Source organism: Manacus candei, unplaced genomic scaffold, assembly GCF_025592945.1.
Source record: "Manacus candei isolate 608988 ecotype Guabito, Panama unplaced genomic scaffold, ASM2559294v1 h1tg000005l, whole genome shotgun sequence".
Lineage (NCBI taxonomy): Eukaryota > Metazoa > Chordata > Aves > Passeriformes > Pipridae > Manacus > Manacus candei.
This window is the reverse complement of record NW_026138053.1, coordinates 18,675,951-18,703,205: the sequence shown is the minus strand read 5'-3', so window position 1 is coordinate 18,703,205 and position 27,255 is coordinate 18,675,951. Positions and strand designations below refer to the sequence as shown.

Genomic DNA, 27,255 nt, shown 5'->3' with positions numbered 1-27,255 from the left:
CAATAGATTACTGGAGCCTCAGCCAGGCTGGCTGATGTATTAATGCAGCACGCTGTGAGAGCACCAGCTCACTCTCATGATGTACTGTGACCATATAGATCCTAAGAATAAAGCACTTCAATGATGTACAACTGTAACAAGGGTACAGAGCTGAAAAAAAGCACTAGCAGGGGTAGGTTTTGTTAACATATTACTTTAGAATGTGAATATGGTATTAACAATGGGAAAAAAAAGAGGGATTGATTAATCAAATCATTAGATAAGGCTAGTTAGCACAGAGAAGAAAAAGAAACAAGAAGAAAAAAAAAACACAAAACACCACAAAAACACCCTCAAAACAAATCCCAACCAAGCAGCAAGAACCTACTGGCAACATTTTCACTCATCCTGCAAAAGCTAAATTTCATATCATTAAGATAGCCCAATATCTCAGTTAAAACTATCTGAAACTCATTTGTTTGCATGGTCACTTCCTCCTGAGTTTCAGAAAGGCTAAAAGCTTAAGGGCAGTTTGAGCTCCAAGTTTGTTTTTTAGTTATAGAAAGAAAAAAAGACGAAAAAATTTAAAAATTCTCATAAGAATACACAGAACTACAAAACTCAATGTTTCCTAAGCAATGCTTCCCATTAAACACAAGAATAATGATGTTTGCTTTAATCACCTGGGCAGGTGGAACATCAGTAACACTTGAATGTAATTTTACAATGGACACTTGACATGATACCACAATATTGACTTGTAGATACAGGAAGGGGTTGAGTATTCTGACATTAATAGGTGTAGATTACTGCATAAGCATTCAGTCTCCAAATATGTGCTGTTCATAGAGGAAAGTTAATGTGTATTAGTAGAGGAAAGAAACACAGGTAAAGAAGTTTTCAGTTTTGTTTCACTTGTGAGCTACAGAAAACAACTCTTACTAATATTTTATATTTCTACACTATGATACTTTGAGCAAGAAAGCAATACTCTCAGCAACAAAGGAAGGTCTCAAAATCAACTGTACCCAGATGAAAAATCAACAAGGAATTTACATTTGAAGTCATAAAAAAGTAAATAAATATTGGTGTTCAGTTACATGATGTAGTTTTACTCTTTACAGTTTCCATGCTTAGATACACAATTCAGAAGGACCAGTTACGTTCTTAGAACGTCAGCTGAATATAAAGTAAGACATTTACGCAAGTACAAATATATCAGGTTTCTTTTCATTTTTACAGCACAAAAAGCTGAACAACTAAATAAATATACTTTAACCCTGGAGCAGACTTGCAAAAGCTTTACAGTAACAAAGCAGTTAAGCATCACACCTCATGTCAGAAGAAAATTATTAGCTGATACAAAAATTGGTGAATATTTTTGATGACAGTACTGTGCCACTAGACATTTTTTGACTAAGTACAATGGTATACTAGTCTTTAAGAAATACATGTGGGTTACCGGATCAGCATAATTACCTTCCTCATTTCCTCTAAATAAGGAAAGTGCAAAATCCCTGAATAACAGCATCAATTATATTTACAGTATGAAAGTTATCAAAAGAAAATGATGGCTGACTCTACTGCAGTCTTTTTACAAAGAATAGTTCTAAGAACCTAACATGTTCTCAGAGACTGAAATTCCCAAAATGCTGAACATCTTCCCTCAGAAGGAAAGGTGGCAGCTGTGAATATCTGGTTTGTAAGGTGTGCTGGGTCTGGCTGAGGTAATTTTTTTCACTATAGCTAGTATGGAACTATGTTTTGGATTTGTGCTGAACATAATAATGAAAAATAGATGGTTTTGTTATTGCTGAGCAGCACCAACACAGAGCCAAGGCCTTTCCTCTTTTCATACTGCCATGTTGGCAAGGGGGCTGGGGGTGCTTGGGAAGTTGGGAGGAGACACAGCCAGGACAGGTGACCCCAACTGACCAAAGGGATATTCCATACCATTTGACATTATGCTCAGTATATAGAAAGAGAGGAAGGAGGAAAGGGAGGACATTCAGAGTGATGGCATTTGTCTTCCCAAGTAGGAATGATGGAGGTTCTGCTTTCCTGGGGATGGTTAAACACCTGTCTGCCCATGGGAAGCAGTGAATTGATTTCTTCTTTTGCTCTGCTCATGTGCACAGCTTTTGCTTTCCCTATTAAATTGTCTTTATCTCAACTCAGGAGGAGTTTTCTCACTTTTACCCTTTCAATTCTCTCCCTGACCCCATTGGGTGGGACTAAGTGAGTGGCTGTGTGGGGCTGAGCTGCCAGCTGGGGTTAAACCATGACAGTTTGTTTTGGTGCCCAACATGGAGCTCAGAAGGTCTGAGATAACGACAGATTTGATTGGAATATGTTAGATGGAATTTATAGCCCTTATTGCTGTTTTGCTGCTTTGGGTAGGCTCTTGTGCTTGCCCTGGGCTCGACTGTATGAGAGTCTGAGCTCATTAGTGGCTGCTTTTTGCTTTCACTGCTTGTTGTGCTGCTGATCACCTCGCTCTGCTCTTCCTGGGAACATTCTGATATCAGCAGTGGTGATGCACAGGGACTAGCAGATGGCTGGGGCATGGCTGCTGTTTGTGCTGCTGCACTGGCCATGCTGGAACTCCAGTGTGAACACAAGTCAAGGAGACTAGGACCTGTGGATGAGTCCATAGGGATATCCACCGGCAGCCCCTGGAGGATCCATGCCCAAAGGAGCAGGTGGATGCTCGAAGGAGACTGTGACCCTGTGGGAAGCCCACACCAGAGCAGGGTCCTGGCAGGACCTGTGGAGCCATGGGGAGAGAAGCCCACGCTGGAACAGGTTTGCTGGCAGGACTTGTGACCCCATGCAGGAGCCCCACTGGAGCAGCCTGTTCCTGTGGGACTGCACCCTGTGGAAGGGACCCACACTGGAGCAATTCATGAAGAATTGCAGCCTGTGGGAAGGACCCACAACCCCATGCTGGAGTAGAGGAGCAGGTATTCCAGCTATTGGAGCAGAGATTCCCCTGCAGCCCCTGGTGAAGACCATGGGAAACAGAATTTCTTCTTTTGCTTCGCTTGCATGTGGCTTTTGCTTTCCCTATTAAACTGTCTTTATCTCAAACCCAGGAGTTTCACTTTTACCCTCCTGATTCTCCCCCACTGGTGGGGCAGTGAGGGAGCAGCTGTGTCATGCTTAGTTTCCAGCTGGGGTTAAACCATGACAGAAACTTCGACATACAGGAAAAATCTTTGGTTTTAGCTTACAAACTTCGCTGCTCTGTTGTCAGTAAATTGTGCTCACTCCAGGCCTCCTAAAACCCAGTCTTAAAGAATAAAAATTCAAATTAATTTCCATCCTTCCTGTCAACTTGCACTGGCTTCAGCCAACAGACTAAAATTAAAGCGTTAAACAATGACTACAATAAAAAGCATAAGGAAGTAGTTGACTGGGAAAATTCTCTACAACCTCATGGGTTAACACATATTTAGAGATATGCTTCTATTCCAGTATGAATAGTACTGAAAATCATTTGAGCAATCAAAAGATATCTCACTAGCAACAAACCAAACGTGAACTTACTTCACACCACGTTGAAGAGCAGCATCACTCATACACTTTAAGCCCAGATTTTTCAATGATCTACAAGACCACTTAAAAAAGCATTTATCCAATAGGGTTGGTAAAGTACTCTTACTATCTCTCAGTTTTTCTCTACAGAAACAAAGGTTTTGCTCTGTTTAAAAAAAGGTATAAAAAACCCACTCTAAGTTTGCAGTAACACTACTAGATCATAATGCAGCAGAAGTGAAGCAACAACTCAAAAAAAAAAAAAGAAAATTGGTTCCCACATCATTTACCTTTCAAGTGTCCAAGTTAGGAAGGCAGTCTTCTTACCTAACTGTGTGCAACATAACATGTGTTATGAATGCCCTTCAAAGGAATCTCCCACACAGTCCTAAATCATGGTTTGTGATCAAGAGATGTGAATGTCCTGTCAAGCCTTTACTGTGTTTCCCAGTTGTTCCCCAGGAGTTTTAGTCTACCTGTTCATAACATCTCCAACTGATTTTTTACTTACTGCATTAAATTATTTCTTATAAACTTAGGTAATAATAGACATTTATTAAAACAAAACGAATTGTATTTTCAAGTCTGGTAGCCACTTAAGGAATTTTTTTTGGTGAAATGTAGGGTACTTATCCTCACACAAACATGTCACTTACTTTCACATCACTCACTAATATTAGTAATATTATTGTGGCATATGTTACTTTGCCTTCATACAATAGAAAAGAGTTTCCTTTCATTTGTCAATAACGTTTTATACCCACTCTATCCTACCAGGTGAAAGCTCTGGAGTTTCTGTGTGTTCTCGAGTCCCATTCCATTTCCAAGCAAATTCAACTTCACCTGTTTCAACCTGTCCTCCTTGAGTCTCAGTAGTTTCACTACAAACAGTTTGAGATTGCAGTGATGGCTGTCCTTGTTCAAGTTCAAAATTCATAATAAGGGAATCAACCAGAGAGTCCAGTTCATCCAAGTTCATAAAAGGTTGGGGTATCTTCTGGATAGGGTTGTTTGCAGAAGACAAGGCAAATAAACTAAAATAGTTGTTAAAATATCCACCTATGACAGAAATATTTTCTGCAAAGCTCCTGAGGGGGCTTGTGTTTCTGTACAACCCTATGAAGAACAGAGACAAGAAGAATCAAATGCAGTATTTTGCAAAGGCAGACCAAGTTCTCCTCCCTCTTGCTTTACAGGTCTCCTGTAGCCCACAGGTTACTATCAAGACAGGTGATAACCCAGACAAATACCTTGTAACATAGAAGAAACAATTCGACAGACTTCAGTTAGGCACTGCTCCAATTCCAAATATTTCACAGCAATCTTAGTGCTTTTCTTTATTTCTCGATACAGAAATTCTTCTCCTGGTAACTGAGATTCTATTTCTTTCTGTATTATCAAAGAACAGTTTAAAAAAAACCCAAATACATGACAATATATTAACTATTAAACATGCCTATTATGAATTCAGTCACATACAACAGGCCAATGCCAAAACACAAAATCCAACTGACACCAAGTCACACAAGTAAGATAGCACCAGAAAGAGTACAGATTGTTGACGAGGTTAAAAGAAGGCAAATGAAACTAAAATCCATAATAAACTTGGCTCTTAGGAGACAGATTAAATGATCTATCCTGGCTTTTAATTGAAAATACCAATAACTACAGCAGCAGCTATAAGTTACACTAGAATCACTGAACTTAAGGCTTTCAACTTAAAAGAAAACAAAACAGGTGGTTAGGCTTATGATGAGCATAAAATGAAGAAAGATAAAAGTACCTCCAGAAATACTTTAAGTGAAACAAAAATCAAAGAGTTTTGAGTGGAAATGTAGTAGCCAGAAAACTTAGCATACCAATCACAGGAATGCTGCTGAGACAGGAACTGTTATCATGCAAATGTAAATATACAGAAGGTAGTTTCAATTCCTCTTCTTTGATAAATGTATTCTTCAAATTTAAATGCCAGACTCAAAGCACACACATTTTGCCAAGCATTTCTCTTACCTTTCTGCAGTAAGAGATGTTATTTTCAAGGAATCTGGCTAATGCCACAACGTTATCCTTTATTCGATTTTGAATCTACAAAGAAACTTTTAATTATATTGTACACTTGATTGAAGTCAAAGTACATTAATATTTTAAAAGGATAAGAATGAATACTGGCACACTATTAAGAAAAATACTCCAAAGCAGAAATAATGTTTTCTGCAACATAACATGGAATTTTTCAGATGTTAACAGGCTACTTCCTTATACTTTACTCTCTATTATGTGTATCATCTAGTATCATCTACTTCACAGTTTACCACCTAAGTAAATTAAAAGCACAAAAGAACAGACTATACCTTAAAAAAACCCTCTATGATCAAGTCCCTTCAAGATATAGTAGTAGTTTTTAATCTTACTTTCATCTCACCTCATTTTGTGGACATTGTTTCAGAAGTTTTTTCTGTACTATTCTTGCTTTCTCCTGTACAGCATCAATGAGAAATTCCAGACCCAAGCCTACTCCATCATAAATGGCAAGTACAAATTCCTTTTAAAAAAAAGGTTCAAAATGCAATGATTAAAGAAACTGATTTGGTCTTAAAAATTTAAATTAAAAGAGATTTTCTGTAGTGGGCTAGGAACAATTTTGTTTTCAGCAAATTGTTCAGTGCAGGCCTATTCAGTCACCTGTCATTCTTGGACCACTGGTGCTCAGCACTTTAACCTCCTTTTCCTAACTTTGTTCAGATTTCTGAAAACTCAGTGTGGTACTTAAACACAGATTACTGAAATATAAGTATCGAATTTCAGTGAAACAGGTAGACTTGTATAATCTCAATGCAGATAAAAGCACAGTATTTCTTTCTCTTTACAAGTGTAAGTTACACAGATTTAAAGTGAAGGTTTTAAGGGAAAAAAATGTCAAAGGTGTTAACACATCTGTTTTCACCATAAAAATGAATGTACTATATGTACTTAATATAGTTGGTGAAATTGTTATTTGTAACAATTTGCTTCTGAGCAGTTACTGATAATAAGTGTGACAGCAACATTAAAATTACTATTCATAATTACTATTTCTAATAAACACTTTTTTACCTGTAGACTAGATGCAGGAATATTGTTCTCTTCAGGAAATGAAATATCAGCTGTTGTGACTACTGCCAAGTGTCCAACGTATTTCATTGTTTGTTTTACTGTTTGGTTTACTTTGCTCCATGCTTCTGTTACCATTGAGGATATATCTGAAGAACATCCCTGAGAAACAAAGGCACATCGTTCACTGAAAGCACTTGCGGTCAAAGAGCACATACTTTCTGTAATGCAAGAGTTTGTAGCATTCAATAGTTCAAGGAATTTTTAGCTTTACATCTTTCTAATTACAGTGACTTATCTATCACAGCTAAAAGACTGTGCCTTGCAACCACAGAGAAGAAAACACAATCAAGAAAAGAAATAAAAGCTTCACAAGGCTGCAGCGTAAAAAGGGTAATACTCACTGGCCACCAGTTTATACATTTATAAACAGCAGCACTTCACAGTCTAAACTAGCACTTGGTCTTGCTCCTGCATGTTTTCTTTTACCCTTTTATGAATAAGAACTAATGCTGTTGTCCTGGGCACAGGAAGGTCTGCATTACTCTCAACTAGCACATGGAAGTACCAATTTAGCCAGAAAAAAAACCACACCTTCCTTAGGTGTGTCCAGTTGTCATTGCATGCATTGGACATTTAAGTGTTTTTAGCAAGTCTGTAGTAAATACTCCATTAATGCACAGAAGTTCTCTATACACAGAAGAATTCTTTAATATGCTTTACCTGCAACAGTAACTGTAAATAACCTCCCAAGTTCTTTATTTCCCGTTTCATTTCTTCATCAACTTTTATAGATCCAGGACACTTTTGGACATTGTTAAGCCAGAGTTTGCTTAGAACCACAATCTGGTCAAAAGCAGAGATAATTCTGATGCTGTAGGACTGAGCAGCAGGATCAAGATTGAAAACTACAAGAGAAAGACATCTATCAGATCTATCTCCTTGGCAAATTAATGGAGGAATGTTAATTCTTGTGAGAGACAAACACATGAATGCTTTTGAATCTCAAAGTCATTAGTAATGTTTAAACTCTTATGAAAATGAGACTTACAGTTTTCTTGACATTCTTCATCTTGCTGTTCATAAGCTTTTGAAATGGCAGACACTCCAGAAAAAATTATAAACAAACTAGTTAGGAGACTGTCTGCTATGCTTTTTCCTGCTTCATGATTCTGTTCCAGTAAATCTAATGCTGAACTTATAGATTCCTTGCAAATTCCAGGAAGAAACGATTCAGAAAAGCTTGGGCATATGCTGGACTTGTTCTGTGAACCTGTATGATGTACAAGCAAAACATACATGCAAGAAACTCTTCACAGGAATGAGCAGTCAGTGTGTCTAAGCAGTAATGACTATTTAATCTTAACAGTCATCTACTCAAGATTGTAAGCCAGGAAAAAATGCATATACAATATCCTAAATACATTCTAGATTCAGGTAGTATGAAGACAAATTCAACAGTGAAATTCTTTAACATGAATCCATCTGTTTCAATAATCAAATCTACTGAGAAACAGAAGATAAAACCCAGCCAATCTAAAATAACTGAATGCAAAAAAATATTTGGAGCATCCTGTATTTCAGAAAACAAGTTTGCAAAACCTGGAAAAAGCTTGGGGAAACCTCAGTAGTTGAATGAATAGCAACAACTCAAGAAAACAAAAAGTCTCCAAATTATTGTATCAGGATTCAACCTTTTTCTCCAGTTAACCCATGTAGTTACACAGAGTAATGTTTTAGGCAAGTTTCTTAAATAAGGTTCACAGAGTGCTGGTCAGGAAGTTTTTGCCCTAAGAAAGTGTAATTAAAAATACAAAACCCCCTACTGTTAACAGCTTGACATTAAAAATTTGAAGATATCACAAACAGGATATTTTTAACTTTGCTTTCCAACACATGCTGCTTTTTAAAAAAACTATTACAAATGCCTGTTTTCTGCATGTATTAGGTTCAAATTCTCAGTATGAAATAGAAGGTATTCTGCCATATAGCAAGTACCTGATATATAGGAAGTCTGTATATTCTGAATGGGTTGCAATTTTATCTCCGACAAACATCCAGAAATTCTCTTGTTCTTCATGAAACTTCTACTTCTAAGAAAGGATAATAAAGTAAAAACATGACAAAATGTCAAAAGAAAAGAATCTCTCTCCTCATACCCACTGAAAGTTCAATGAATATTAACAGACATCAGGCAAACAAAATAAACATCTAATTAATGGAACTTCTCAACACAGAACCTAAACCAGAGTGAAAGCAAGTCAGTACAGCCCATAGAACGGATCCTACTTATTTTCTTCAGCCTCTTGCTACTATAGAGGGATCTTCATTCCATGAACTCATTTTTAACCTAATGTCCTCTACTACTGGATTATTGTAATCCAGAACTAATTGTCAGTGGTCATACATAAAACCCTCTGGCACTGATCAGATACACGCTGCACATATTCCACACCTGACCTCAGAAACACTGCTGTTACATCTACCAAACTGCTTCCTGGGCACATAATTTTTACCAGCAACATGTTGCACACCAATACACATTTCATAAGTGAAGCCTATAGAGCATAATAAGGTAACATATTTAGTTTCAACTTTCCCCTCCTCCTCACAAATACAAATTAAATCAAAATTTATGGATATAATTGACCTTATAATATGGCAAAAGAAGAATTAATAAATTACTATGTTAGTGACACAAAAACATATTGAGATAATTACACAATTTTGTGTTTTAAGTGTAGAAGAAGAGCTACAAATTAGTATTACCTTCTTCTGGAAAGAGAGGAAACTGAGGCGTCTGAAAGGTCAGGTTCCCACTCATCAGCAGGATCATAAAACACATCAGCAGCTTTATTTCTATCATTACTCTGAAAAAATAAAGAAAACAAAGGGGAGGAAGAGAGTTAAACAGAAGTAAAGTGACAAAGAACTCAATGCATAGATGAAGACAACATGTTCTATTAAGAGGAAAAAGGTAGCTTTAATGTTTTTGCTTATTTTCAGATATATATGTTTTACTGCTTCTTACTCAGTACAAAAAACAACCTGAATAAAGTCATTGATTTCTATTGTCCTCTTGCTGTTTGATGAAGAAATGCATATACATGTGTCTTGGCATTTAAGATGACACAAAACCCCCAAAACCTCAAAATTTTCCTCCTGCATAGATTACCAAAATCTTATCTTTGACAAAGTATTACTGACTATTAGTGTTTATTCTTCAGCTGTTACTGACCTCATACAGTTCTTTCATTGCTGCTAGTTTGCATTCAAATTTCTCTAGACTCCAAAAAGTTGCTATTCCCAGCTTGATGTTACGAACCTGCACCTGAACAGAAGACACTGCTCCTGTTTTATCATCAATTTTGTCATGCCTAAGAATGTGGGAGAGTTAAAAGACAAATATCAAGACAAAACACATTATTCATATTGCAAAAATAAACAAGACACTTGTTTATTACATAGAGAATAAAAAACACGATACAAATTTCCTGAGACATCATGTATCTAACCAAACCAACATAAGTATAGCTGTTAAAGTTACTTTTATGCAAAGGAAAAAAAAGGAATCCCTGCATTCAGAAGCAGAAGTAGATACTAGCATACAAATTCCTGGCTCCCAAGAAATTCAGAGCCAAATATATGCTACAGAATTCTACTAGCAGAATTCTTCTTGAAGGAAGTAAAAATATAACACCTGGAAAACCAGTAAACATACACCTCCTATTTTACCTGCATTTACTGTAGCAAGTGTTTTAAATGATACAGCATTTGTTCTGCACTAATACATCTCTGCTCATGCTAAGAAGATCTGAACAACACACAGGTCCACTTCCAGAATGTTCTTCAGCTACAGCTATCAAGTAGCCTGGCATAGCAAGAGATCTGTGGAGTGAAATAACTGGTCTCAAAGGCTCAATATCCACTGAGGTTTTTACTTTGAGCTACCCCTTTTCCAGGCCTGTGAACTGAGCACCTCCTGGTGGCTGGCACATAGGGCTCTGTTCAGTTTTGCTTTAAAGGAACATAGTGTTCTTTAGGACCACTTCAATATGTGGACACGGGCATCAGAAGATTCACCTCCAAAGCACATTCAATCCAAAATTACTTGGTTGTGGACATACCTTTGAAGTTGTGATCTAAAATTCAAATTTGAAATTCACATTTCAAAGTAACAAGGTTGAACTACACACTTAATTAAAGTTAGTTTGGAAAGTTCATTTATCTTGTTCGATTTCATAAGACTGTTAAAAGAAAAACCAACAGCTCCCTGCATATTCACCCCCCAGTTATAAATATGTATATTATATATACACAACCCCTTAAAATTAACTGAGATACTCACCTGCAGAAAACAGTGTTTTTCCCTAATGCTTTACTAATGGTGTTGGCCTCTTTGACCATCACTGACAGCTTCAGAGACTTCCAGTTAAGTGGACCTATAAAGAACATAGAACATAATGCTTAAGTGGACCAAACAATGGGATGCAACAACTTTAGAGTTAATTAAAACAAAAAAAAAGGCGAAAAAGAAATCAACACAAATATTCCATGAATTCCCAGTACATTGGGAAAAAATTACCCTTCCAGGCAAGGTAACCCTTTCAAAAGGTCAGATAAAGGGTATTTCAGAAACAGAGGCGTAAGACCAAACACTACATATTAATCTTCAGTAGAAAACTAAACAAAATTAACTCTGTTACTCCAGATTCCCCAATGAGTTAATGCTTGACCAGTTCAGACAGAAGGGGAAGGACTTTCAAGCAATTGGGATAAATACAGACTACATGGATATCTACCTAACCACCCTGAGTATGATTAAAACAGAGTTTTTAACACAGTCTGACAGATACAGGTTATGAATAGAAAAGCTTGTAACAACCAGGAAGGGTCTTGCTGTTCAGGGAAGTGTTAGGGGAACAGAAAGACCTCCTGTATCTGTATCCATGGCCCAAGCCCACCGAGCAAATGAAAAGTCAGCATTGTCTTTGCAAAATATATATACAAACTTGTCATTGTTCTATTCCCACTCCCACGGTTCTTCTGAAGGGTGTGTATTTCTTCAGCAATCTTCTGCTTCTCAGCTTCCAGAGCCTCCAGTATCTTTGCATGACGAATAGTATGGTCTTCTAGAGCCTGGGGAAAAATGGGCAGTGATTAAAAAAAAAAAAAAACTAAAAATTTAAAATTCTTAATGCTGTTTATTGAAGTTAAATTTTATGTTCCTGTCATTTTAAAGTCTCTCAGAATGAAACTGATACCAGGCCCCTGCTACATTGATAGGAAATCCTTCATTTTCAAACTCTGGCATTTTTCTGAGTTTGCTTCAACATTGCAAAGCTTAAAAAATACTGGAATTAAAAAAAGAAACAACTTTTAAAAAATTAAGTCATATTTGTTGCAGCAGTCAGATATATATCAACACCAGCCAGGAACCAGACGTTGTTTACATTAATGCCTGGAGTAATGACTTTTGCCACAGGTAACGGTCTCTAAAGTTTGGTACAGAAAAAAACCCATCCATGTTATATAAGAAATAAAGTCAGCCTTAGTTAATCTCCAACATTAATACAACATCATACTCAGAATGCAAACTAAGTATCAGTTCTTCGCATAAAATCACGTAGAAGAAAAATACTTCAAAGCATTTCCTTTAAAGTAATTGCTTTAAAAAAAAACCTAACAAAAAAAGCCCCCCCCCCCCAAACAAACCAGTTTATTGCCTAAAGAGCTGGTTTTTTTAAAATTACCTGCTTGGTAGCCAAGGTCTCCATTTCTAAACGTTTCTTATTGAATTGTAGTTCTAGCTCAAGGTTTTGCTTTGCCTTCTCTAGTTCCTGTATTTTAGTTGCAGCTTTTTGGTTATTCATTTCTTGGATTTGCTTCTTACGAGATTCTTCTCTCTGATAATAAAAAGGAGAGATGAGAGGAGGAAAGCCACTTCTACAGCATTTCTGACCCATCCCTTATACAGATATTAAGGTTTATTTCCACTTCCAACACTTAAAACATGCAGTCCCTAAAGCCTACACAGCCTAATGTCAGCAATGAAAGGTTATATCCCACATCACAAGCATCACTGTCTCCCACAGAATGTTTAAAAAATAAGATACATCATCATTATTATTTTACCATGATGTACATTCTATGCCAATATACATTCTGTATTGTAAAAGTGTTGAAAAAACTAACAAAGTAGCATGCCAACTTGGAGAGAAAAAAAAACCATATTAAGTAATATACTGTAGTAATATATTATAGTAATTTAAAAATCACATGGAAAAATTCTGTAGGTATTTTCCCTTGCATGCAAGTTACAATCCCTAGAATAACTCTGAAGGGGATACCTACTTGGCAACTTCTTGTGTTACTAAGACTGACTTTGTTATTTTTTTTTAAAGAATGAGGCCTAGCATTCTCTAAAATACTTGGAATATTCAAGACAAAAAAACCCACACCATAAACAAACCAACCCCAACCAAGCACCAAACAAACAGATACCACATACTACAGTTTCTGTTATTGATATGTTTGATGTAATGATGAGATGGCAACTTACCACCTCTGCTTCCAGTGATTTTATTTTGCTTTCATAAGCTTCTTTTTGTGAGGTCAGCTCTTGTTGAACCATCTCTTTTGCAATTTGGACACTTTGCATCATTTCTTCCTTGGCTTTGAGCCGTGCCTCTTCAATTTCTGATTCAAGACTACAAGTATCATACATTTAGAACGCTGCCTTTAATCTCTTATAGGCTGTATAGAGACTATCAACTTTTTATTCCTATCATGAGGGTTTGTTAAGGTTTTTTTTTAGAAGAACGATTTTCATACTTCACCTATTTTACATTTCGTAGGGAAAATGCAGACACTGGTAAATGTGAAGGGCGTTCCAGAATGTTTAAGTCCACTCTATTTCCATTTTATTACATCACTTTCACAAAACTAAGAACTGTAATGGAAACCCACTAAATCACATTAAGATGGGATAAGTAAATTTTAAGTCAGTGAGTCTGGCATTCTGATAACTCCCAGGAATGAAGCAAGTACAAATAACACTTCACCATCTCTCAAATTCTCCCTCATTAGATACGACTTCAGGTTATAACTTCTTCCCATTTTCCTAAGGCATTTATTTTTCAGGGTTTAAATCTCTCTAAAACATCAAAACTAACTTTCAGACTCATCATATGCTTGGAGAGAAACACAACCCAAGAGACACACTACTTTGAGGACCTGTGGAGCTCAGTGTTTCTTTAATCATGGTCTACATTGTTGATAAGTGGTCTAGCGTGTGGTGATTGAACCTTAGAGGTACACTTTCATTTCAGCTAAGTCTGGGACTTCCATTTCCATTACAAATAGAGTTGCTATTTTCCTGTTTTCCTTTATTGTGAAATAACTGAAGGTTATTATTTATTTCTTAAACTAATTGCAGGGTTGAATTAACAATTGCATTTATCTCAAGAACAAGAAGAACTAATGCTTACTGTGTTCTCTGTGCAATAAGCAGCTCATTCTTTGCAAATTCAAAATCTTTTGGACCATCATGCAAATATGTAGTCCCACAAGAAGGTGTTTTAACTTTCTGAACCTCTGCTGGATGATTAAACCTGAAATAATGGTCTCCTCCAAGGATCACTCGATCACCCTATTGGGAAAAAAAGAATTCTTCTAAAAATTTAAATTTATAAGCAAAAATTTTCAGCACTTAAAACACAGCAGGTAGAGCTAGAAATCAAAGATGAAGAGACAAATATTTACAGTTACAGAGCCTTCTAAGAAAACTGCAGTCTGAAGTTGAAATATTAACGAAGCAAAGAAATTCACATATGCACATATTACTATTACTAAATCAATCACTTACATGATGCAGAACTGTTGGGTTCAAAATGCATTTCCCATTTACATATGTCTTTGCTTCTCTCAGTGGAATAATACTTACTTGGCCAACAGCATTTTTTATAACACTGAAAACAAGAAACATTTACAGTATCAGTAGTTCATAATAATTGCAAGTGCTATTTCTTGATAGACTAAAATTCATGCTTTAGAGATTGTGTTCTGTCATTGTCTTTCCAGATGTGTATTGTCTTCATACTATTTAGTCACAACACACACACTGAAGAAATGACAACCTACATTTTGGAAGGGAACCTATATTAAAACTAAGAATCCACTGCTAAAAAATTACTACAATACCCTGAGCATTCCTTTCATAATACTTAATTTCCCAACATATCTGCATCTTTCATGGGTTTAGTAACTGATTAGCTAAGTTTCTTACAGCTTTTTGTCTGGGATCAATTGCACAGAATGCACTTTAAACAATATTTCTGCAGTATGGCCAAGTTGATCTCTATTTTTACCAACGTAAGAACTGTCAAGACATTTCCCTTTTCTACTGAACTTAATGTAACAGAGTTATCTACCACAAAACATCATTTCATCAGGTCTAATTCACGCAGAAATGCTGCAGAAGATTTTGCTACATGAATGAGATGAACAAAGAAATTAAACTATCCCAGTTAACAGAAGGAAGCTGCCTTAATCATTGAACAGTAAAAAATATATCCCTAAATGTTATTTTCTTGGCTAAAAAACCTGTTTTTTAATGTCAGAAGAAAGAGTGATTCCAAAAGAAAGGGAAGAGGGAGAAGAAATTTTAAGTATAAAAATAACACTACATACCAATGGTCATCAGCAATCAGCACTCCAGAAAGCTGGATATCGTGTCTTGAATTTGGTGTACACCTTCCAACTGTAGTTTCTCCTTCTTTGATCATATACAACAGCACCTCAGAAAGTTGAGGATCTTCATTGAGATTGACAAGGTTTGGTAAATGATTGTCCATTTTGAATGCAATTCCAGCTTTCTAGATAAAAGAGAGCTCTGCATAAAAATACAATTTACTTTGTGCATTCAAATATTAAATATTCCTAAGTCACAGTAGTCTGTTAAAAGAATAGTATTACAGAAACCAAATCTTACAGCTACTCCCATTATTCTACAAGGTTTGCTGATGTTATATTTTCTGTACTATCTCCTATAGAAAGAAAAATGTACCTGCAGTTCCTCTATATCTTCCAGTTTCCTTTTTTCTGCTTGTTCAAATTTTTCTTTCCAGGCCCTTAATATATTAAGAGAAAATAACGCAACATATTAGGAGAAAAATGACAGCATATAAGTCTTGCCATTTCTATTTTAAATTAAGACATTCATGACTGCCTGACCTTTGCATTTCTGCCATGTTCCTCTCCTGCTGGTGCAGTTCTACCCTCAAGGATGTTATTTCCTGCAAATAACGCCTGTATTTTTCACGATCAGTGTTTAGAGCACTTTTCTGAGCTGCCTTCATCCTCTCAATTTCAGCTTTCAATTCTGCATTAGACAAACAAACACACAATGCACATTAGAAATGAAGACAAAATAGGGTGTAGAAATTTCAGTACAATACTAGAAAATTCATCCTATTACTCAGTTAAAAAAACAAAATACATTTCCCTGTTCCAGGTTCTCAAGTGTAACCTAAGATATCACTTAAACTTTGGAAAAAAAGAGTTCACAAAGAATAATGATATTAAAAGGAAGAAAATCCCAAGTTGTATTAGCCTAGTTGACAAGCGGTCAGTCAAATCAACAGATTATTAATAGTAAGAACTCCTATGAAGCAATAAGTTAAACACATGTGCAAGTGAAAAACCCTCAAAGACTGCAGATGTCAATCTCACCTCTGATTAGCTTCACATTTACATCTTCATTTACTTTAGCAATGTTGATAATTGAACAAGCCTGCTTCGCATAGCGGAGGGTGCTGAGCGTTTCCTCCATACTGCTGGCAGCTGGACTCACTGTAGCAATCATCATCGTTTGGGAATTCCCACCAAGACTTTCCTTCAACAACCTGCATTTGACAGAAGAATACAAGTCAATCCGCTGAGAGAAAAATTCACAACTTCTCAAGCAGAACAGATTAAATAAAAATACCCAGGGTCTTGCTACTTATTTGAGAGGAACTGTTAGCTACTTAAAAAACAAACCAAGGTCCTGTTTGTTCTTCATCTGATGCAACAGGCTAATTTCTTCTTTCCATAGATCATTTGAGAGAAAGAGAAAAGTGATGCCTCATGAACAGATAAAGAAAAACACAATCTCAAAAAGCCTTTACTTCTATATACAAAAAATTCTTAAGTGTACATACCAAGTAAGGACAGATTCCCGGTAAGGAATGAAAGTTTTCTTTCCATTTTGAAATTGTTTAGAGAGTGCAGAAATAACCCTTCCAAGGGTTAACAGTGACTTATTGATACTCACACCTTCCTAAACAAAGCAGAAATAAAAATATTTATAATACAGTTGCATCTTCTTGTGTGATGTTATTGACTGTACTGTTGATTAATTATGCTTGTTCAATGTATGGTGCAGCTGTACCACATTAAATGTTACCACTTATTAACTTATTAAAACGACAATAAGATGCAAAAGCAATCTAGAAGATCTTCATTTGGAAAGAACAAAGACCTTGCCTTTAAAATAAGTGGTGTTAAGAGCAATCAAACTTATGAAGGCAGCTTGAAATAAAGTCTCTTATTAGAAACTCTATTTAATTAGATTCCCCCAAAAAGAGGCAAGACCAACTCTCTGTGATATTTGATTCACTATTTGCCAAGCCATGCCAATAGTTTTCCCTCACTCCTCCTGCAGGATCATTAGACCTGCATAGCATGGGAAGTGCTGTTCTAAGCAAGATGTGCCATACTGCACAGTGCAAACGCCTTCTTCAGGCCACCCACCCTCACGGCAAAACGTGATGTAATACTTATAAGGGCTACATACATCCTTTATAGCTACAGTTCCTGCCCAAGAGTCCCATTAGGTCAGCATGGTTTGGAGTTTAAGGATATTATTAGGAGTCAATCCTTCTCCACAGATTTCCAGTCCTGGTTTACCTTCAGCCTCTCTCCAGTGGTCTGAGCTTTTGCACAGCACTCACTGCCAGCGAGATCAATTAGATTGATGTGACTGGTAAGCCTACGATCACACTGTTCTTCATTCACAAATTCTACCTGGAAAAAAAGGGACATGTTGGCATTCAAACCAAAATAAAAAGCCTGAGGACAAGCAGAAATCTGATAAGGTGTTCACAGTAAATACATCAAAAGTTCCTTCTAATTTTTGGCAGGATATCCTCATGTACATCCCTTGAAGGAGATGAAGTTCAGATTTTAACCACAGAATTAGCTAGCTGTGGCTGACTAACTGCATAAGCATAAACTGCAAACACAACAGATTACCAAACTGTGGGTTTGGGTCCGAAGTTTGGTTATTGCAGTTATCCAAAAAACATCCAAGTCAGTAAGCTGTTACTGACTTAGACTAATCAAGATCAGGTCAGTAGAAAAGGCTCAAAACTAGTTATGATAGAGAAAAATCAACAATCTAGTGGTGAGAATGGCAAGGGGGAAGAAGGAAAGAAGATCAGGAAACTGGGATGAAAAATTAAACCAATCAAGAACAAAAAAAACCCACAAACCAACAAGTTATTTGTGCACAGAGAAAATTGACAGTCCGCAGACTCCTGAGGAGCTCTACCTAATTCCCTTCTGTCTTCAGGCTCAACTCAATAAGTCAGGTTTTGTCTTTTAAGCATCTGTAAATCAGATGAGGAGTTGTAGCCCCTATGTCCTAGAGATACATGGGGGAGGAGAGGCATCCTGAAGCAAGGAAACATTTGTTCAGTAAATTGTGTTCAGACTGAGCAGAAACTGCATCTCCTACCATTGACCCAGTCCGTCGCTTGCATGAACTCAGCACAGCTATGCACCTCACACAGCCTAACCTTCTCAGAAGCTGTGTTGGCAACAGTGTGAAATTTGGTCTGGCCTCAATTAGGATTCCTGTTATATCTCAAAACTCACACTGAGAAGCTTGGAACTACTCCTAGATCTGTCAGTCTAGACATATTTATATTGCTGCTATAAATACAAGTAGCACAGAGACACAAGAATCTACTCAAAGCATGTAAAATAAAACAAGTTTTGCTGTGTAGAAAACCACATTAAAATGCCCTGTGCTTTTCTCAAAGATCTTCAGGTATATTCTCACAGCTTTCGAAGCAGCACAAAAAACAACTTTTTACTACCTGATCTGAGCAGATATAAAAAAAGAACAACCTGGCAATACCTTGGTTTGCGTCATGACAAGGGTGAAGACAGAATGAGATCTAGAGCTCTTGTCATTCATTACTGTAGCAGCCGTTGCTCTCTGCTTATTTCCTAGTTCAAGCCAACTCTGTAAGAAACAAAAGTTAGGATGTGAAACCAAAACCTGCTTCGGAGTTAATTGAAGATTTTTATGTTTGCCAATAAAGTTATTAACAAAAATCATGACTATATGGTAGGAATGAAAACTTGAATTTAAGAGATAACCATGTGAAAAGGGACACTTAACTGTATGAATCTACTCAGCTCCATTATATAGGACTAGTCTTCATTATCCTACAGTACAGTCTACACTTTCTTGCCATCCATGGAATTTATTTTTCAGCAGTGAAGAAAGGAGCAAGTAGAAATATTTGTATTCTCTTTTAGTAACCAAATAACTCTTACCTGAATATCAGAGTAAGAACGAACAACATTCCTAAGGTGGGGGGAAAAAGAAAAGTTTGGGTTCAGACAGTTTTCTTTCTACAGTTTTCCCTGTTGCCTGAGTTCTGAAGCATTTCCCCAGTTACAAACAAAATACAAACACACAATGAAAGCTTCAGTTGTCTTGAGACTTTCACACACTTATTTCACTAGGGCAATACACCACAGGTATGAATTTTTCTAAAACTACATGACACTGAGATCTTGCTTGATTTACTGGTGAGTAGACAAGCTTGCACAGAGGCTCAAGATAACTATTGCACACTTTCAGGATTACACCACACATCTTTTAAAGTAAGAACAGTTAAGACTTACACAGTCAGGCCTTCCACATATGGTCCTAACACTGGATGTTCTCTTACACGAAGCTGGTGAGAATAATTTCAAAATACAAATTATTAGGAGTGCAGTAGTTAGATCTGGCACTCAGGACTATCTTAAAAGAAAAAAAACATTCTGCAACATAAATCTATTATGTTTCCAAGTTAAGTAGCTTACCTTGAAATTACTGACAAAACTCACTCCTGCTTTAGACAAGACAGTATAGTCTTAATTTCTATAAAACAAGTCCACATAAGTCTCAAGCTTAGGTTAAAGGACTTAGTTCAACAGCAAGTTGAACATACTGTATCATCTTTATCATAAACTAATATTCAGTTTACACACAAGTGGCCAGTATACTGTTCAATATCAAAGAGCAGAAAATACTTTTTTTGATAAATCAGAAGTAATAAATTCCTTCCTACGTACCTTACGTAAGACAAATTTCTTTAATTTGTTTTTTCTTATTCTAACACACAAACACTAAAAACTAGCTAAATTAGTTTAACTAGTGATATAGTGATACTTTTATTTGTTTTTTTACTTGATTCCCATTATTCGGAACTAAGTTACTTAGATGGCAAATTAATAATCATTTGCCAATTGTGCATTTTTGTTTACAAAACAGATGCCACTGCTTGGAGTTTATGCATATACTTGAATCTGTGACCAACTTACTTGCTTTTTCTGCCCATTTTCAGCTTTAAAGACAAGCAAATCATGGATTTTCTCGTTGTATATTTCAAAGAAGCTCATTTCAAGATGATACAAAATCTAATAAAATTAATAACAAAAGAGGTATTAATATGGTCCACAAAACATTTTCATTATTCTGAGTGAGGGTTGTTATTTTTTATTTCAGCAAGAATACTGAGCTAGAATAGGAATACTATTGAAGTGTATTTTGCTTTGATACATGATGTTTAACAATAAATTCATATTTTTTGAGTTCTATTCTACTGCCTCCACTGCAAGTATGAAGCCCACTGGGATTTATCTTTACTTACATAAATCTTATCTTGTAAGACATGCAATATAGAGAAAAGAATCCTAGTCTAGTGATATATTAAAAATATCATGCCCATTTTTTTTCACATTACTGCCCTTAAGGAAGTAAAACAATATTGATTTTGACTGCTTAGCCCTGTTAGTCAGAGCTACTAGCAGAAATAAGATTTGAATCAGCAAAAGAATATGAACACAAATAAACGGATTAGCACTAAGTTATCGGTTTCCTCATATTCCAATGTGAGGTCAATAGCATAAGCACATCACCTGTTCCTTGTCCATTTGTGCTATTTGATTGAAAAGATCTTCACAAAGTCTTGGAATTATTCCTCGGTCTTCATCAAATCCCATCATCCTGTGGTTACAAAAAACCTGCTAGTTCAGCTTTGTAACTCTCAATAGATACTTTAGCTGTGCATCTCTGCAGTTGACACTCCGTATGCTTTTGTGTTATACAAGTAATAAGCAACAGAAATAAATCTGATCTGAGTTGATGCTTATTTAAGCAGGCAGTTGGACAAGATGATGTTTGGAGGTATTTTCTATTTAATTCATTAAGAAATGGGTTGAAAACCTAAGAAAAACCAAAAACCTACAGCAGCTGAAGAGTAAGTCATACTATTAACAGTAAGCCTATAGATGTTTATTATCTTAACATGCATGCATCTTGTACCCTCTGCACACTTCCAGTGTCGTCACATAAGACCCTCTCCACCTCTGGTGCAGCTTTTTCATGTTGAATTGTGCCATTGCAGACCACCAGTGTACTGGGCTAACTCAGCCACAGCCTAGGGACACACACAGGTGCACAACATAGTCATCAGCACAAATCTGTTGTGTAAATTTGACCAGAGGACACAGGTGCTACTGATACTAATTTCAGCCTTGCTTAAAATATCAAAGGTTGAAAGTAAATAGTTAAGGGAAAGTAGAAGAAAAAACCTAAACAAAAACCCAACAAACCTACCAACATAATATTGCAATCCCGAGTGTATCTTTTTTTTTAGGTCAAGGCTAAAAAAATATTGTACATAACAACTGAGTTCACACTTAAAAAGGAAAACCTTACTTCTAAGTTCTGTATCTATTGTAAATTGAACAGAAATACTTCTGGTCCTCAACTACCTATATTAAAAGTTTATACAGCCTCATGGAAATTACAAAACTCAGAACTAATTTCTCTTGAAAGAGTTTTTTTTTCCACTAGAAGTAGTAAGAAGTCAGTGTCAGATACATAAAAGTATTCTAAAGCTAACTTTGGCTTAATTACTACAGATATTTGTTTAAATATCTTTGTTTTAAAATACACAAAAATATTTTGACAAAATTCTATAACACTGGAATCTTTTTTCATGATTTTACATGGCATAACAATTGGCTCCTAATTTTGACAATTATCAGGAACTTACGTGTATGATTTTCCAGAACCAGTCTGCCCATAAGCAAAAAGACAAGCGTTGTATCCCTCAAAAGCTCTTTCAAGGAGTGGCACTGCTAAAGCTTGATAAATAACTGCTTGGCTTGCAAAATTAGGACAACACTTGTCAAAAGACCAGAAGGAGAAGTCATAACTGAAGCTGTAAACTTGGTTTGTGGATGGATTTTGTACAGTTGTCTCTGAACCACTCATGCAGATTACAGGGAGTGAGTTTTCAGTTTTCTCTCTGCGTGGAAAGGGAGGGATATTAAAAAAAATAAAAAGTATAAGCTACATGCTTTAAGTTAATAATTTCAATCAAAACAAAAAGAAAAAAATAAATAGAAAAAGATTGGTGATCATTGTAAAAATATCTGTTTGATGAACACATAAAGTATTAAAGATCAAAACACTGTTAATGAATATGTAAACAATAGACCCAAATACCTATAAAGTCAATTCAGTTTCTTAATAAATCTTCATCTTGGTGTTTCATAAGTATCAGCTACTTTCAAAGTATATATTATATCCTTATTGGGTCAATGATTAAACAATTCAAGAAGTACAAAGCAGAAGTCACCATACACTACGAGCAGCAGAAATAAGTCCAGGATACAAACCTGTTACTGAAGGGCCGGACCCGCACAGCCACAATCACTTTGCTGTTTTTCACTTTGAAAACATCTCCCTCAGTTCTACTGCTCTCATCTAAAGCTTCTGTGTTCACTTCTGCTTCTGAACTTCTACTCCCAGGAAGAGAGCTGGAGACACTAAGGGTCTTTTTAGCTAAAATTTGAAGATGAGGTGTTTGTTCATTTGAGGCCAATTTGAGAGATGGCTGATCTCGAAAAGTGCTGTTCTTTGGTGTAAGCTTAAATCCTTCTGTTAAACTTTTGGCTGGGGTCCTTGGTCTTTCCAAACTGTTATGTTTTATCATCAAATGCTGTACCCTTTGCTTTCCAGCTAGCTTATTTATATTGCCTTTTTCATTCCGTTCTCCTGATAGCCTATTAATACATTTTGAGGTAACTAATTGTTCTGATTTAGGAACTTCATTTTGAAATTTTGTATCAGCAGTGTCTGTCTTATCTTTTAAACACGTGGAGATACCATTTTTACAGACACCATCAACAAAAGCCAAGGAACCCTTGCTTTTCAAGTTACACTGCAATTTGGTACTGGACTGACCCTCAGCTAACTTCAAGTTTGGTTTAACAACATCAGTATCATTAATATTCTGTGGAGGTGTAACCTTGTAATTTCTTTGTGCATCAGCTGGCAAGTTCTCTTTTCTAGGCACAATATTCTGATTGATATTACTCTTCCCAGTGGAGCCAGTCCTCACACGCCTCCGCAGAGTAAGTCTTTTCTCTGTTTGTAGCTCTTCCATGCCCTGTGTTGCATTTGTATGCAATGGTTCACTACTGGACACTGGTTTTTTGCCTACTCCAGTTCTCCTCTGAAGTGTTAACCTGCCTTCAGATGTAAAAGTAGTTGATGCATCACCCACTTTTTCACAAGCTGAAATCACATAAGTCCGATTTACTTCCTCAGCCTTATTCTGAGAACATGGAAGTAGACTATTCTTTTCTTCTCCCAGCATCTGTGACTTCAGTTGCTGCCCAGATGCTTTCCTGCTGGCAAAGGTATCATTTGAGGAAGGCTTCTGCAAAGTGGCAGTGCATCGTGTCCCAGCAGGGCTTCTGCCAGGAACTGTGTAAATAGGCATGTTGTCTTCCAGCCCGTTAACACTTGGTTTTTAACAAGCACAGCACCTTTCCTAAAGGATCATTTCTAGTTGCTGCTTCACAAAGAATCTGGGAAGACAAAGCAAAAATTTTTTTTATGATACTCACATTCAGTGTCAGTTATGTTTTGGTGCATGGGGAGCTCTTTACATACACTGCAGTACTTGCTCCCAAACATAAATAAATAACAATCAGTATCCTGTTTCGCCTCCAGTACTTAAAAAAAAAAGTCATTACTTTATATTTGAATGACTGCTTCCAACAACAACAGGCTATTTGACTTTATTTACTGAGTTCTATGATTTGTTGCAGAAGGCTAACCAAACATCACAAAGCACCTGTTGGTAAAAAGAATGATCTAACTATTTAGCAACAAAGATGACCATGGATATTTCTTTCAAGTGATCTACTATGATCCTTAAAGTAAGGGAATTCCAGATCATGCCTCCATTCACTCACACCTGTTTATACTCTTAGTGTTTCACAGCTAACAGAGTCCAATAGAACAAAAAAATTAACTTTGAATAAGAAGTCTGTGAACATGGAAAGCAGATTCTTTTTCAGGATTTTGATACATAATATAAAACCCACTATCAGAACAAAACAGTTAATAAAGATGACTATTAATAGTACCTTTGGACATTATTTTAGTTCGCTCTAGTACATAGGCCCATAGCAAAACAAAAGACATCTAGCCTAGGGGACAGAAAAAATATGTAAGATATGTTCCCCATCCTTCCTACATGTAAATATTTTGAAAGCTGTATATATGCAATCTGCATAGGAAAGTATGTTTTCACTGTTGTATCTGCATCATGGATATTGAGTTCCTACAGGTTTGGTATCACTACCCACTGTAGACTTGCCAGCTGCAATTAATTTGCTGTTACAAGAAGTCACCTGACTTAGATCCTTAAAAACTGCATCTATCATTAACAACAGCTGTACATGGTCAGGGGAAAAAATGGGAAGCAAGATGAGAGCAAGTGATGTAGAAGAAACCGTTTAACCACTGCTGCAACAGAAGTTTACATTAAATGCTACACTTTTTAAGTTGTAGCTTTCAGAGCACTCTTCAACTTTATGCACTTACATCCACTTTCGCATGTCATGACTGCACACTTTTCACAGCTCCCAAGTTGTGAGGCAAATATCAAAATTTCAAACCAGAGCATATTTATTGCTCAATCCAGCTTGAGACAGGAAACTATTTAAGTCACACGAGTTGTAAAATATCAATTTTGTGGCTCCCTCCGGCAATCAGTAAATAGAGAAAGACGGCCGTAAGCCATGAATGGTTTCAGTGTTTTCTGAAAAGTCCACCCTTCTCGTGCAGCTTTAACACAAGTCCTGTAAGAAAGTTCTCCCCTCTCTTTGCCATAGCTGTGCCTTGTGAACACACATAAAGTTTTTCTGTAGAACAGTGAAACTGCCCATTGAGAGCTCTTTCATTCTAAAATAAGGAACGACGTCCAGTTCGAGAGAGCCGAACTCGGAACGAGAAGTACGCTCACCCCTCCTTTTTAAAGGATTACAATCACCAACCAGAGATGAAACCCACGCGCTCAAAGCTGGGCGAAGACGCAGCTTTGGGTACCGGCAGCTCCATTATCCCTAAGCAAAGCTCCTGTCCGTCCGTCCGTCCATCCGTCCGTCCCTCCCAGCCGAGCCCCGGCAGAGCCCGCGCGGCCGCGGGGCCGTGTCACGGGCCCGCCCGCACCGACAGGGCGAGGAGGCGGCAGCGCTGCCCGCAGCGCCCTGCGGCTCCCAAAGCCCTCCCGCGGAGGGGCAAGCCCCGCCGGGACGCGGAGGGACCCCGTGTGTCCACCCCGTGTGTCCGCCCCATCCCGCCCGGTCCCGCCCGGCTCTTACCTGCGCGCGGGGCCTCCGCAACCGCCGCCGCCCCGTTTGAACGCGCCGGGCGCGCGCCATTGGCTGCGCGAGGCACCGCCCCGGGACCCGCCCCGCGGCACCGCCCCCGCGCCGCCAGGGGGCGCCCCTGCGCGGGGACCGGCGGGAGCGGCGGAAAGGCGAGCGTTGGGAGCGCGGACCGCGAGGAACCGGAGTGTGGGGACAACACCCATCTCCACCCGCTCCGTACGGCCCACACAAACCTTGGGAGTGCAGTCACACCTCACTGCCACGGATATCCAAGGGATGAGTGCAAATGGGAGAAAATGGGTGGGAAAGGAACTAAAATAACTCATAATGGCCAGGACACTTACACAATGCTGGCACTCCAAGCAACACCAAGGGAAGAAGTGAAAACGGTGTGCTGGGCAAACAATGGATCTGCCCATGAAAGATCCATTGAATTAAAATATGTTGTACTAAACTATCTAAACCCAGTAACAATGAAAAATCTTGCTATAGCATAACCAGGTCACTGGTACAATTTCACTTTTACAAAACCTGCACTCACGTTTTGTTCCTGGGGCAAACATGGTGTAGAACTATTGCTTGATCTTATGATTGACAAAGAGAAATCATGGAATTTGTGTAGGGCAGGGTGCCCAGGGGTAGAGGTGGGTGCAGTTCTAAACATGTGAATGCCTGAGCTAAGTTTGCCTGCAGTAGCATTACACAAAAACAGTCTATGGGCAGGAGTGGGTTATTTCAAACAAGAGAGAAAAATCAACAAATTCCAACTCTAAAGGAGACGTTGTTTTGATATGATGCCAAATTGAAAGTAACACTAAAAGCATGACGACAGTTTTACACGTTGTGGTGAATTATGCTAAAGGGAAAAAATGTTGTAAACTGTCAATGGAATTCAACACTCATAACGTGCCTTTGGACAGGCCACAACTCTCATTTGAGCTTGTGTCTACAATTCAAGATTGGCATCAAATGGCCATATTCAACAACACTCATTCCTGTGTCTCCTCACATTTACAACAGGGTGCCACACTCATATCATCTGTCTTGCAGCATGTAAGACCTACTGTTTTAATTTCTAGTTGAGGAAATTAAAAACAACAGCAAACTACTAAGCTGTTTTGCCACCAAAGTCAATTTATCTCCTTGCTGTTTGGCCAAAGAACAGACATAGGGCTAACGCTTAACTACCTGCAACATCTCAGTCTGCCAAAAAGGGATGATGCATCACAGCACCACAAAAGGTCTCATGAAACTAATTTCTCAAGCCTTAGTCTAAAAGGAAAAAAAAAAAAAAGGAGGGAAGTTCTGATTATGACCTCTCTCATACTTCAGATGGGAAATCATACAACACTATCTCAATACAGTTTTAACCTCACTTCCCCAAAAAAATGAAGGAGTATCTGATGTCAGAGCATGGCAAGTTCTGCTCAAATAATACAACCATTTATACATTAATTGTGTTTCACTAAACAACACAAATTTCTTATGTGTTTTATTTTACATCTCTACAACGAAGCTCCGCTAATAACCAACTACTGCTGCTATTGTAAAGTGCTTGAGTAGAACATCCCACTGGTTCACAGGCACTAAAGGGGAAACTAAACTACCAGTATTCTTTACAAACAA

General features: G+C 37.4%; 1 protein-coding gene across 3 annotated transcripts; it reads right to left on the bottom strand.

The window, feature by feature from the left end:
• Positions 1 to 1,168: 1,168 nt before the first annotated feature.
• On the bottom strand, positions 1,169 to 25,684 carry KIF14 (kinesin family member 14). Of its 3 annotated transcripts, none has more exons than XM_051808030.1 (30): positions 25,621 to 25,684; positions 22,621 to 23,817; positions 21,993 to 22,247; positions 20,851 to 20,938; positions 20,254 to 20,349; positions 19,570 to 19,622; positions 19,216 to 19,246; positions 18,791 to 18,898; positions 17,557 to 17,673; positions 16,809 to 16,927; positions 16,339 to 16,511; positions 15,841 to 15,988; positions 15,674 to 15,737; positions 15,298 to 15,482; positions 14,474 to 14,576; positions 14,097 to 14,257; positions 13,169 to 13,316; positions 12,360 to 12,512; positions 11,619 to 11,745; positions 10,955 to 11,048; positions 9,845 to 9,983; positions 9,376 to 9,476; positions 8,605 to 8,699; positions 7,658 to 7,879; positions 7,330 to 7,514; positions 6,610 to 6,768; positions 5,939 to 6,058; positions 5,527 to 5,601; positions 4,767 to 4,905; positions 1,169 to 4,632 (listed from the first exon to the last, which is right to left on the bottom strand). In XM_051808030.1, the coding sequence occupies exons 2-30, from the start codon at positions 23,727 to 23,729 to the stop codon at positions 4,271 to 4,273; spliced, it is 4,929 nt and encodes a 1,642-aa protein (XP_051663990.1). In that variant the 5' UTR covers positions 23,730 to 23,817; positions 25,621 to 25,684; the 3' UTR covers positions 1,169 to 4,270. The 3 variants fall into 3 exon arrangements, with proteins under 3 accessions (XP_051663990.1, XP_051663981.1, XP_051663971.1); XM_051808021.1 differs by lacking the exon at positions 25,621 to 25,684 and adding an exon at positions 25,294 to 25,584; XM_051808011.1 differs by lacking the exon at positions 25,621 to 25,684 and adding an exon at positions 25,310 to 25,584.
• Between the last annotated feature and the right edge of the window lie 1,571 nt (positions 25,685 to 27,255).

Bases quoted from the DNA above. Each gene is read 5' to 3' on its own strand.
- KIF14 (XM_051808030.1), bottom strand. From the start codon at position 23,729: ATGCCTATTTACACAGTTCCTGGCAGAAGCCCTGCTGGGACACGATGC. The intron at 19,247-19,569 runs GTAAGTCTTAAC...CCCCCACCTTAG, and splicing joins TATGTGGAAGGCCTGACTGT to GAATGTTGTTCGTTCTTACT. The intron at 15,989-16,338 runs GTGAGATTGACA...TGTCTAATGCAG, and splicing joins AAATGTGAAGCTAATCAGAG to AATTGAAAGCTGAAATTGAG.